The sequence below is a fragment of the Labrus mixtus genome, chromosome 4 (genome assembly GCF_963584025.1).
Source record: "Labrus mixtus chromosome 4, fLabMix1.1, whole genome shotgun sequence".
Taxonomy (NCBI): domain Eukaryota; kingdom Metazoa; phylum Chordata; class Actinopteri; order Labriformes; family Labridae; genus Labrus; species Labrus mixtus.
Genome location: NC_083615.1, coordinates 31,364,183 through 31,376,770, shown reverse-complemented (window position 1 = coordinate 31,376,770; position 12,588 = coordinate 31,364,183). Strand labels below are relative to the sequence as shown.

At 41.4% G+C, this 12,588-nt stretch overlaps 1 protein-coding gene across 4 annotated transcripts in view; it reads right to left on the bottom strand.

The window, feature by feature from the left end:
* The window catches only part of cbfb (core-binding factor subunit beta), a 49,564-nt gene extending 43,650 nt beyond the window's left edge, over window positions 1-5,914 (bottom strand). For 2 of the 4 annotated variants that reach the window (XM_061036905.1, XM_061036906.1), the window contains exons 1-2: window positions 5,385-5,911; window positions 4,746-4,832 (exon numbers count right to left, since the gene is read on the bottom strand). In XM_061036905.1, the coding sequence (XP_060892888.1) occupies window positions 4,746-4,832; window positions 5,385-5,462 (165 nt within the window). In that variant the 5' untranslated portion in view covers window positions 5,463-5,911. Of the gene's footprint in view, window positions 1-4,745; window positions 4,833-5,384 lie in introns of all 4 variants that reach the window. The other 2 variants (XM_061036903.1, XM_061036904.1) reach the window with 2 other exon arrangements.
* Between the last annotated feature and the right edge of the window lie 6,674 nt (window positions 5,915-12,588).

Below are 12,588 nucleotides of genomic sequence, written 5' to 3'. Positions count from 1 at the left end.
ACATGCACTAAACTCAAGTTTTCAGAGGGAGTTTTTTCACTTTGACTTTACACAGAATGTTTCTGCCAGCCTCCTAGTTATTTTTCCGCGTAAAGCCAGGTTGAGTATAGATGTGAGATGGCAGGAAAGGAAATATTCAGGTACATTCACTGCAGGTGGCTGGGAGATGCTGGTAAGGTTTAAATCTTGCAAACCGCATATCACCATAGAATGTATAGAGGGGCAACAGGTGCAATCTCCATGCACTTAATTAAACTCCTTCATTAAGTTTTCTGCTTACCAGTTTCTTTTTCTCTGCTCTTCCATAGACACTGTGAATATGTGAAATGACACATAGCTTTGATATCAAGGCAGAAAACTGTCATTATAGTCAAGTTGACTTTGAGTGGTAAAACACTGACTGTCACTCTATTTCTTTTTCTGCCCCCCCCCACCCCACACACACACACACACACACACACACACACACACACACACCTAGTTGGGCAGGTAATGTCTTCTGCTGTCAGGTGCATGTATCATTGGAATAGAAATGTTCAGGAGTGTACATGTGAAAGCAGCTTTTTTGTCTAGCTGTTTGCAGAAACATTTAGTGTTCATGTTTTCCAGAGTTTTGTGCACATGTCAGTCTTCTGTCTGTATATAAAAAGTGAAAATAGCAACTGATAGATTAATGAACACTGTGATGTCACAGCTGCTATCAAAACATTAAAACTCTGACTATTCATTTAGACAGACAGACAGACAGACAGACAGACACACACAGACAGACACACACAGACAGACACACACAGACAGACAGACAGACAGACAGACAGATACACACAGACAGACACACACAGACAGACACACACAGACAGACAGACAGACAGACAGACACACACAGACAGACACACACAGACAGACAGACAGACAGACAGACAGACAGACACAGACAGACAGACACAGACAGACACACACACACACACAGACAGACACACACACACACACACAGACAGACATACAGACAGACACACACACACACACACACACACACACACAGACAGACAGACAGACAGACAGACAGACAGACAGACAGACAGACAGACAGACAGACACAGACAGACACACACACACACACAGACACACACACACACACAGACAGACATACAGACAGACACACACACACACAAACAGACACACACACACACACAGACACACACACACACACACACACACACAGACACACACACAGACACACACACACACACACACACACAGACACACACACAGACACACACACACACGCAGACACACACACAGACACACACACACACACACACAGACACACACACACACACACACACACACACACACACAGACACACACACACACACACACACACACACACACACACACACAGACAGACATACATACAGACAGACAGACAGACACACAGACAGACACACACACACACACACACACAGACAGACACACACACACACACAGACACACACACACACAGACACACACACACACACAGACACACACACACACACACAGACACACACACACACACACACAGACACACACACACACACACAGACACACACAGACAGACAGACATACAGACAGACACACACACACACACAGACAGACATACATACAGACAGACAGACAGACACACAGACACACACACACACACACACAGACAGACATACAGACAGACACACACACACAGACAGACATACATACAGACAGACAGACAGACACACAGACAGACACACACACACACACACAGACAGACAGACAGACAGACAGACAGACACAGACAGACACACACACACACACAGACAGACAGACACACACACACACAGACAGACATACAGACAGACACACACACACACACACACACAGACAGACAGACACACACACACACACAGACAGACATACAGACAGACACACACACACACAAACAGACACACACACACACACACAGACACACACACACACACACACACACACACACAGACACACACACAGACACAGACACACACACACACACACACACACACACAGACACACACACAGACACACACACACACGCAGACACACACACAGACACACACACACACACACACAGACACACACACACACACACACACACACACACACACAGACACACACACAGACACACACACACACACACACACACACACAGACAGACAGACATACAGACAGACACACACACACACACACACACAGACACACACACACACACACACACACACACACACACACACACAGACACACACACAGACACACACACACACACACACACACACACACACACACACACACACACACACAGACAGACAGACAGACAGACAGACAGACACACAGACAGACACACACACACACACACAGACAGACACACACACACACACAGACACACACACACACACAGACACACACACACACACACAGACACACACACACAAACACAGACACACACACACAGACACACACACACACACACACACACACAGACACACACAGACAGACAGACATACAGACAGACACACACACACACACAGACAGACAGACATACAGACAGACACACACACACACACACAGACAGACATACATACAGACAGACAGACAGACACACAGACACACACACACACACACACACACACACACAGACAGACAGACATACAGACAGACACACACACACACACAGACAGACATACATACATACAGACAGACAGACAGACACACAGACAGACACACACACACACACACACACACACACACAGACAGACAGACAGACAGACAGACAGACAGACAGACAGACACACAGACAGACACACACACACACACACAGACAGACAGACAGACGCATTACCCATTAAAAGATGATAAAACTAGATATGTCCTGTCTTTGCCACACCTCCTGTGTTGATGACAGCATGTTTGTGAAAAATACCTTGAGGATGTGTGTGTGTGTGCGTGCGTGCGTGTGTGTGGTCACAAGTGTGTGTGTTTACACCAGCAGGCAAAGTATTTGGCCTGACTTCACCTTGAGCACATGATTTAATAGAAAGTTTAAGCAGACTTCACTTCACACTGTGAGTGTACCGTATGATTACATAATGATTAAATGAATGCGTCCCAACTTGTTTAAAACTATAAAAAGGCTTGAGACGTATTAATAAAAGAAAAGTCACTTGGGTTCAGTTGGAGAAGACTGGTTTTATCTTAGCAGAAAATTGAAGACAGTAAAACATGCAGATGTGTTCAGAGAGGACTTTTTAAAAATGTAATTTGCTGATTTAGATTCTACAGCTTATAATGAGCATACAGATGATGATGCAATGAGCTGATCATTTACACGCTATATTAATTTAAATGTAATACAATACATTAAACCATCCAGCATGTTATAAACTACTTTTACCTTTAATATATACCTGCAGCTCAAAGACAGAGCTTCGACAGAGACCATTTTTTTCTGCACAGTATGTAAGAATACTTTTATAAATAAGGTCAGATTTGGTGAATGCAGGACCTTCGCTTTAATAGACAAAATTTGCAGGGCGTTTAGAGGCATCCATCTCAAATTCTGTCGACCAATCGGAGGCATTTCAGGATGCGGCTGAAGAGAAGTGTGGTTTGGAAATGGAGGAAAACCGATTCAGCGAACAGACTCTCTCACTCAATGACACACACTGTCCCCTACACTGCATGTATCACCCACTGGATACTTGAGGAAAACCTAATATAACAACTCAAGTTTTAACAATAACAGAGCTCTGACGACACAAGGAAATTCTCACCATTTATTCATCTGCAGATTATTTTCTATGACCTTTTAACGGTTTATAAATGTGAAATTCTCAGAGTTTGATTTTTGCCCTCTTTCAGTACAAAGATGTTTGTGTTTCTATCACATTAAAAGAAAGAAGCGCAGACAATCCTCATAATTGATTAGATTAATCCTGAGAAGGTCTAGCAGAAAATAGATGCTGGTCATTTATCAAACCCTGAATCATTTGGAAGCATTACATTTTCAAATTTAAAACATTTTGTTGTTTTATTGCATTATCATAATGTTTTCTTTCACTTTCTTTCTGCTCACTCACTGTGAGTCTCCTTCTTTCACTACATGTTTACTGTTTGTACCAAAATAAGACATGACAGCTGATGTTTACTTTAAGACACCAATTTTAGGCTCCAAATTGCAGCCCTGACGGTGTTTGTTGTGACCTTTAAGCGTGCTACATGTGTGTTGAGAGACAATGATGACTGCAGCTGCAGAGCACAGAGACAAGAAGAAGTCATGAGTGTCTATAAGTGAAGCAAAGACATGACTGACAACACGTCTACTTCCTCGTTCAAGAACACATCATAGAATCATCATACAGAACAATCATAACACACACGCTGACGCACAAGTGTACACGGTAATGCTGCACAAACTGACCTGGTCACAGTGTTCTCACAATAACAGCTCACTTATCTCTTAACATTGAGATAAATGCTTGCCACTGTTTTAAAGCTTCTGTAATGAGCCAGCGCTAAGTTTATAAGCCAAAAAAAAGGATTCTACAGCGTCACATCCTCGTAAAATAAATACACATGAACAATGCCTTCCTTTCTCTCTTTGAGTCAAATATGAAACAGTGATTGGTAATACATTCCTCTGCAGTTTTTTTTCCTGGAGAAATTGAATAAAAAGATAATTTCTTTAGCTGTGGACTCACCACTTCTGAGCGTCCGTCCCTGCAGGCGTTCTGAAAGCGAGCTTGTCTCTCCTCATGGGGCCGGTCCCTGAAGCCAGTATATTTAATCTGTGTGGAAAACAACACATTGTCACATTTACAATAATATATGGTATTATAGGTTATTCATTTATATTCTTCATGTGTTTTGTGGGACTGTTTTACATTAATGCTCTCTTTTGATGATAGGCCAAATTAATTTTGATTTAGGAAAAAAGCATCTCTCGTTCTCTTCAATGTTTATCAAAAATATACAACATCTAAAGGAAAATAATCATTTATTAGCCTACTTTTAGATTTGAGGAAAAAATACATAAAACACAAAATTAAAATAAAGGAGCACAAAGTAAAAAAGGAATCAGAAGGTAACGTCTAAAAGAAGAGCTATTCTTTTCAATTCAATCTTAATGAGTCGTATTATTAAAGAGCACTTCGTCGACCTTTGGGAATAAGGGGAGCTTTTTTAAAATTTTAGATATATCCTCCTGATTCAATTGTGTGTTAAGTGACATGTATGAAGTTTGAGACGATTGGAGCCGCCAGCGTGCTTCTCTGTCTTTATTTCCGCTGTGTTAACAGAAAGGATCCAGTGTGTGTGTAGAAGCTCAGTAGCACACTCACCTCACACTCCCTGCTCAACTTGCGGAAAAACTCCTCATTCTCAAACTTGCTCCTCTGGTCCGGGACTACCCGCGGCATCTTCACCAGCACAGTTCTTCCTCTTCCCTCTCACTTTTTTTTTTTAAAATAAAATCTTATTTTCTGATATTATCCCACAGTCAAAGTTTAATAGTCTGTCTTGCTTTCCGTCCCTCACTCTGCTTTCTTTCACTCACTTCTCTTCCGTGTCTGTGTATGTTTTTTTTGTCTCTTCCCTGTGTGGAGCAATGTGCTCTCTGCTGCTGATGGTCTGCGTCTGGCTGCGGCTCCTGCGCGCTCCGGGTCGCCTCTGGCTCCAAATAGCTCTTATTAAGTGACCCTCCGCGGTAGATAAAGCTTAGTTTGACCGTGTGGCTCTCCCTCCCTCTTTCTCGCTCTCTCTTTCTTTCTCTCTCTCTCGCTGCCTCTCAGTGTCTCTCTACCTCCCTCCCTCTCTCCTGACGAGCGTGTGATCTCCAGTAAGTGGCAACAAATACGCGCTCTCTGTGTGTCTCCGCTTTACCTGCAACTTTCAAGTGCTCCTCCCTCACGGGCCCGCCGAGTGCAGTGCGTTCAAAAGAGCCCGGACACAAATTGAGCAAAATTGATTAAGGAAGTATAACCTTAATTTTCGCTGCTTAAGTTAAAGCCTTGAATCGCAGGAGCGTGTGTTTCGTTCTCTCGAGGAAGGGGACGAAATATCTTCCTGAGGCATGGTGCCTATTTTACATTTTATTCACACATCACTCAGAAGTTGAAGCACTTTTTAGCATTATTCAACATAATTTAAAATAGCCTATAAAAGTTATCCTACTTGCTTGAGACGCTTGTTAAATTATTTAGCCAAACAGCAACGTAGGCCTAGCCTATAGAAAAAATAGGCTATGGCAAAAATGACAATAGAATAATGAATAATATACTAGCATACGAGGTGAAAGCATAAACAGTAGTCATGTTCTTGATACAGCTACAAAGCTCTTTTTCCCCTTCTTTGTAAGCAGGTCGGTCCAGCACAGCTGTTAAGAATCACAATTACGACAATGCCGGCAGCCCTTGAACGCACCAACAGTCTACTTCCTGGCTCCGTCGAGTCGCTCTTGTGACTGTACACCCAAAATACCTCCTCCTCAAGCCCCCGCATCTCCACCCACCCCCCATTCACAATAATAATACTACTACACACGCTACTCTGGAGTGCCACTGCGCATGCGTGTGGTCTGGACCGCAGGAACTTTATAGGAACCTTATGTGTGAAGGGAAGGTGGGAGGGAGCATGAAGGAGGGGGTGGACAGACCGTTCTTATGGGTTTGAATAACTCCAGAAATCCTCCAGAAATATTTGAATAATAATCTGTGAGGTTACTATGTGTCTACTGCTCAAAGGGATTTCAAACTGATGGTAGAGTTAAACATTGTGTTCCTTGAAAAAACCTTGTCAGGTGTTGGAGTTAGATGCATAATGTAAAAAAAAAAGACCTCTGCGGAAACGTTTGCCCCAGGACAGTGAAGCCTTGTAATGCTTTAAATCAGTCAAATCTCAGCAGCACCTCATCTGCAATCTTTTTATAGGCCTGCTGACATTTTAAAGGAATGTGCTTGGTGATGGAAATATGGTACACTACATTCTTCATTTTATTATTATACAAGAAACACTGACACACATGCTGTGCTTGTCTTGATTGAGTGTTTTTACACAGAGAGGGTTTTATATGTTCATACATTTTGTACCCAACACTCCACACTCCCTCTACTCCCCCCCCCCCCCCCCCCCCCCCCCCCCCCAGGTGTGTCTAAGAGGTTGTAGATGCTTGAGGAACACAAATAAGACATATGACCTAAAAAAAAGTCCATAACACTCAATCAATCAATCAATTTTTATTTGTATAGCGTCAACTCATAACAAGTGTTATCTCGAGACACTTTACAAGAAGCAGGTAAAATACCACTGATTTATATCCTCTTGAGTTGTCTTTCTCAATCAGCTTCAGTCGATCTAGTCATATTTAATTTTTTTAATTTTCTCACCCAATGGCAGCTGGGATCGACTCCAGCCCACCATGAACAGGAAAAGCAGTATAGATAATGGATGGATGGATGAATGAATGGAGGGATTGCATTTTTAGAATAAGGAGGGATTCCTTTTCACTCACATTACTTTAAAGAGGGATCTATTCAGCCACTGTGTCCAGGAGGAGGTACAGCAACCAGCAGCTCTTTCAGTGTGCAAACAGCCTTATCAGTATTGTTTTTTCTTACCTGCCTTCACACATGCACTTGACTAACTATAGTAAAAGTAGAGCATTTGATTTATTAAATCTGTGTTCACACATCAGCTTACTGCGACTCCATTGTGGAAACTTTACCAGAGGGGCTGGCAGGAAAAGTCCTGAACATTTTCAGTGAATACAGTAGGAGTCACTTACATTATTATGTCTCAAAACTGAGTTAACCTCATTTGCTTGTTTAAAATGAGATTGGCATCGAGCCAGGATTATAGATTTTTGCCAACAAAACGATATTAGGTTACAGTAAACTGTTTAAATTGACATGAAACTAAAAGTAGAACCACACATCCCTAAAACTTCCCTCAAACAAGATTTGCTAAACTCTAAAATGAACTCTAATTAAAAACTAAATTCGGGCTAAAAATAGTTTTTTAGGGCGAACCAGTTCACCTAGCCGTTATTTCCCGCTCTGCATGTACAGAGGCTGTAGTCCTCGGTGCAGGCGACCCTGAATCCACTCTGACACTTGGAAACTACCTGCATATCATTCCCCACTCTCTCATCCAGTTTACAACTAGGGCTATATCCAATGTCCTCCTCTACAATGAAGGCATACAACTCCAAAAAATAATCTTTTATAAAAAATAGATAAACATGGAAACAAAGTGGAACTAAAGTTCAGTTAACAATGTGAGGCCCCTGAGAGGCGACCCTAAAACAAACAGACATGATCTAAAGTGAGCTGTGCTCGGTGTGCTGTGTGATGATGAGACCAGACTACATGTCAGAACTAATCACCATGGCAACCACAGAGTAACTGATTAATTAATGAACTTTGACTGCATCTCCAGCTTCTGTTGTTAATCACTCCTACACTTTACGGTTTAGCCCATTGGAGGCAGTGAAAAGCTGTTTGGTTATGTGGTGTGTGTGTGTGTGTCATCCTCAGGCTAACTAGTTCAGAAGTAATCAATGACACAGGCATCATAAAAGGAGTATTTCTTCTCATAAAGGGTTCAGAGCATATGCTGCACCCTGAGGCCTCGTTTCCTCCTCCTAAACCTTCCTTGAAAATGAATGATTAAAATATTAGAAGCCTTTCATCCTCACACACCCAACAAAAGTAGAAGCAACTTTTTATTTATTTTTAACACATGCAAAACTTGGATGCTCTAGATAATCTTGGTTGTAAATAAGAAAACTGAAGCCGTTTCCACATCTGCACTCCTGAAAACATCTAGATAATTTTGGGAGGACTGCTCCGGAGATTCTCCCGACCTGGTTGTTCACACATCACCTCACAGCTGTAAACTATCCCTGTCAACTGTCTGAGGGGAGGGGGTGGGGGGTCTCCTGAGGTAAGATGTAACATAAAAAAACAATGCAGAAGTAGCGGACGAAGCAAATATTTGTCTTTATATCAATGCTATGTGTAGTCCAACAGAATGACATCAGCAACAAAAGTGTGGAGAACAACATAGGAAACATAATGCAGACTCTCCATGCACCGTGCAGCAGTGTATAAACGTCACTCCTCCTCCTATTGGCTGGAGCTGATTGCGGCGGAAATAATACTAGTGGTCTGACAGGAGAAACTCAGGGTGAAGTCCAAGCAAAAAATCTGTCTGTTTGTGTTCACACATACAGCTCCTCCTGGAATATCCTGAGTTTTTCAGGAGATTTCTGCATGTGTGAAAGCCCTATGTGTCATTACATTTTAATTATATATGTTTAATATATTTCTATATTTCTCCTCTCAAGTTCACATGTTTCTCTCTCCACGCACACACACACACACACACACACACACACACACACACACACACACACACACACACACACACACACACACACACACACACACACACACACACACACACACACACACACACACACACACACACACACACACACACACACACACACACACACCCAACCTGCAGATTCTTGTTCGCAGTTTAATTAAATTCTGTGTCTGATTATGAAACTCCCCTGGGATTTTAATAATGGTATTTACTCTCTGCTCTCGTGTGTGTGTGTGTGTGTTTATTTGTGTAGGGAGGTGTGTTGACTTGGGGGTAAAGGAGATGAGCTACATTTCAGGGGCGTGTTTTTATCCGCCTGTTCATTGCATAATCAAACATTCATCACTTGTTATGTTGCAAGTATCAGTAAGTCTTCACTGTACAGTTAACTGTCTGCCTCCGAGTGTGTGTTTGTTTTTGTGTGTGTGTTTGTTTTTGTGCATGTGTGTGTGTGTGTAAGAAAAGAAAACAACCAACACTGCTTTCTCGTCATGTAGCCTAACTGTGTGAATGTATTAACTCTTAATCGGCAGATTATCCACAGCAGACATTGAACTTGTCATAGCAGGAAGAGCACAGGTAAAACAAATGTAATCAACAATGTGCCGTTTGGATTTAGATCCGTAATGAAAGATTCCACTGTGACAGCATGAAGAACACAGAGGGCTTGGAGCGAGCTCACCTGCTATGACATGCCAAACTTCTGCTGTGAAAAAAGGTCAGTCGTGCATATTGGCTCACTGGCACACTGGCATGGCTTACTGTGCCATTGCCAATGATTTAAGTACATCTGGGCTTCTTCTTCTACTATGACAAGTCAAAATCTCTGATGTGTAATGGTTTAAATAATAATAATGACAGTGAAGAAGAAGAATTCAGTTAGATCAGTGTCAATAACAAATAAATGCACACAGGGAGCTTCACAATACAATTTAGGATTTGAGATGAACCAGTCTCTTCAAAAGAAAAACGTTTTCAATGCTTTCAAAAAGATGTGTCCTTCTATCTTAATAAGGGAGACATTTGATTGGTTGGAGATGATACCCTGATGAAAAAAAAGGATCTATGGAGTGAGCCACGACAGAGGAGTCTAAAATACCCACAGGCACAAATGCAGTGAAGTTTACACAGTTAATGTATGTGAAAGGTTCTGTATATAAATATCCCAACATCCAAATATGGCTAATCATTTATAAATTCATATATTTGTGGGTTTCGATTACATACAGAAACAAGAAATATTAGCGAATCAATGTGACTCGTATTTGTTTATATATTAATTTGTTTTACATTTATATAGACAGGAACATATATTTGAAAACATTTTTTTTAAGAGTCATAGATACAGTATATTCAATATAAGCCGTTTTCAGACCGCAGGAACTTTTTCATACTTTTAGAAACTGTTAAAACCTTTCCCCCTTGTTTACTTATTTCGCACCGCAGGAACTATGAACTATTTTAGTTCCTATAGAACCCTGTTTAGAGGAACCTCTACTGTAAGCCCCGCTTCAGAGAAGTTACCATGGCGACGCAAATGCAGACAAAAAAAGTTCCCCATGGTGTGTGTAGTTCTCAGGGAACTCCCTAGTGGATAGTTCCTCTTCAAACAAGTCTTCAAAGAACTGTTTGGTCTAAAAACACCTACTGTAATGAGACTGATTCAGCTCCACAGCTTAAAGTTAGAAATGTAAATATTTAAATATTTTGTTAGAACGTCTTCTCTTACATCTGAATTTGTGGGTCTGGTACCAATTTTCTGTGTGTGTGTGTGTGTGTGTGTGTGTGTGTGTGTGTGTGTGTGTGTGTGTGTGTATGTGTGTGTGTGAAATGACATTAATGATGGATTGCTGACAGAAAGCTTGTTGGATTTCCTCTGCTAATGGTTTCCAGGTTCTTCACTGTGTGGCTGAGCGGGCCTTTATCCACAGTCCATTAGTTAGAGATAAATCCACTGAGCCAAAGAACTTCAGAATTCATTCTTAAACCAGGCCTCTCTTAATGAGACTTAAGAAACTGGTTTAACTGAAACGTTTTAACCACTTTAATTATCTGGTTCTATCACAGTGTTTGTCAGGACTTCTCTTAATTGCCGTGGATTTTCACAGCAAAGTCATGTTTTCTGCTGGATTTGGACGCATAGGTTTTCTAATTACAACGGTGACTATGTACATACTGATCTTGTAATATGGCTTAAGATCCAATCATCCTCCTGCGGCCAACTTTAAATCTGTTTTGCTCTGTGCTCTGTTAGTTGGCAGTCCCAGCCTGGATCACTGGGACCCTCCTTAACCCCAGTCACCTTGAGTCCATCTCATTAGAGTCTGGTTGAGTTCTTCAGATGTCCATCCCTCATCCATCCCTCATCCATCCCTCATCCTTCCTTCACCACAACCACCAGTGTCTCGACTCCATCAGGGGGAGTCTGATCTTCTCCTGCTCTCGAGACCTTAAACGTCCCTTAAAATACATGGAGACGCCATGATGATGCACATTTCACATTCTTTTATAATCTCTTAAATTAGATCGTTATTCACTTGTAAGTCTCTCCTGATTGTCTCCAGATATATATGTCCTTCAAGTTTGGACAGAAAAACAAGTCTACTCATTTTCATATTACCTGTTTTCTTCTTCTCCCGAATAACAGGCGTAGAGTTAAGTTAGGTGCGTTGGAGTTTAGTTTGGGCTTTTATGATAATATTTGTCAGAGAATAACAAGTTGTCACACAGACATGATCCACTCACAGACTAAACAGACATGGATCTTTTCACTCTGAATTTATTGAATCGTGAATCATGAAGCTTATCATTTTAAGAAGCCGTACTTTTTTCTTCTTTTAAAACTACTTCCTGCATATAATCATTTTAGAAATCAAGAAACGCTTATAGATTAATTCCTCAACCATGGTTGGAACATTTTTATTACCAAATAGAGGACTCAGACACTTGTATCATCTGTCTTAATTTTTCTGGTAAATGCTAAATGGACATGAGCTTGTAAAGCGCTTTTCTAGTCTTCTGACTTTTCAAAGCGCAGGTCACACCTACACATTCACACACTGATGGTAGAGGCTGCTATGTAAAGTGTCCATCAGTAATGACTAATACCTTTAATACACATTCATACGCCGCCGGATAAGCAGTGGGAGCAACTTG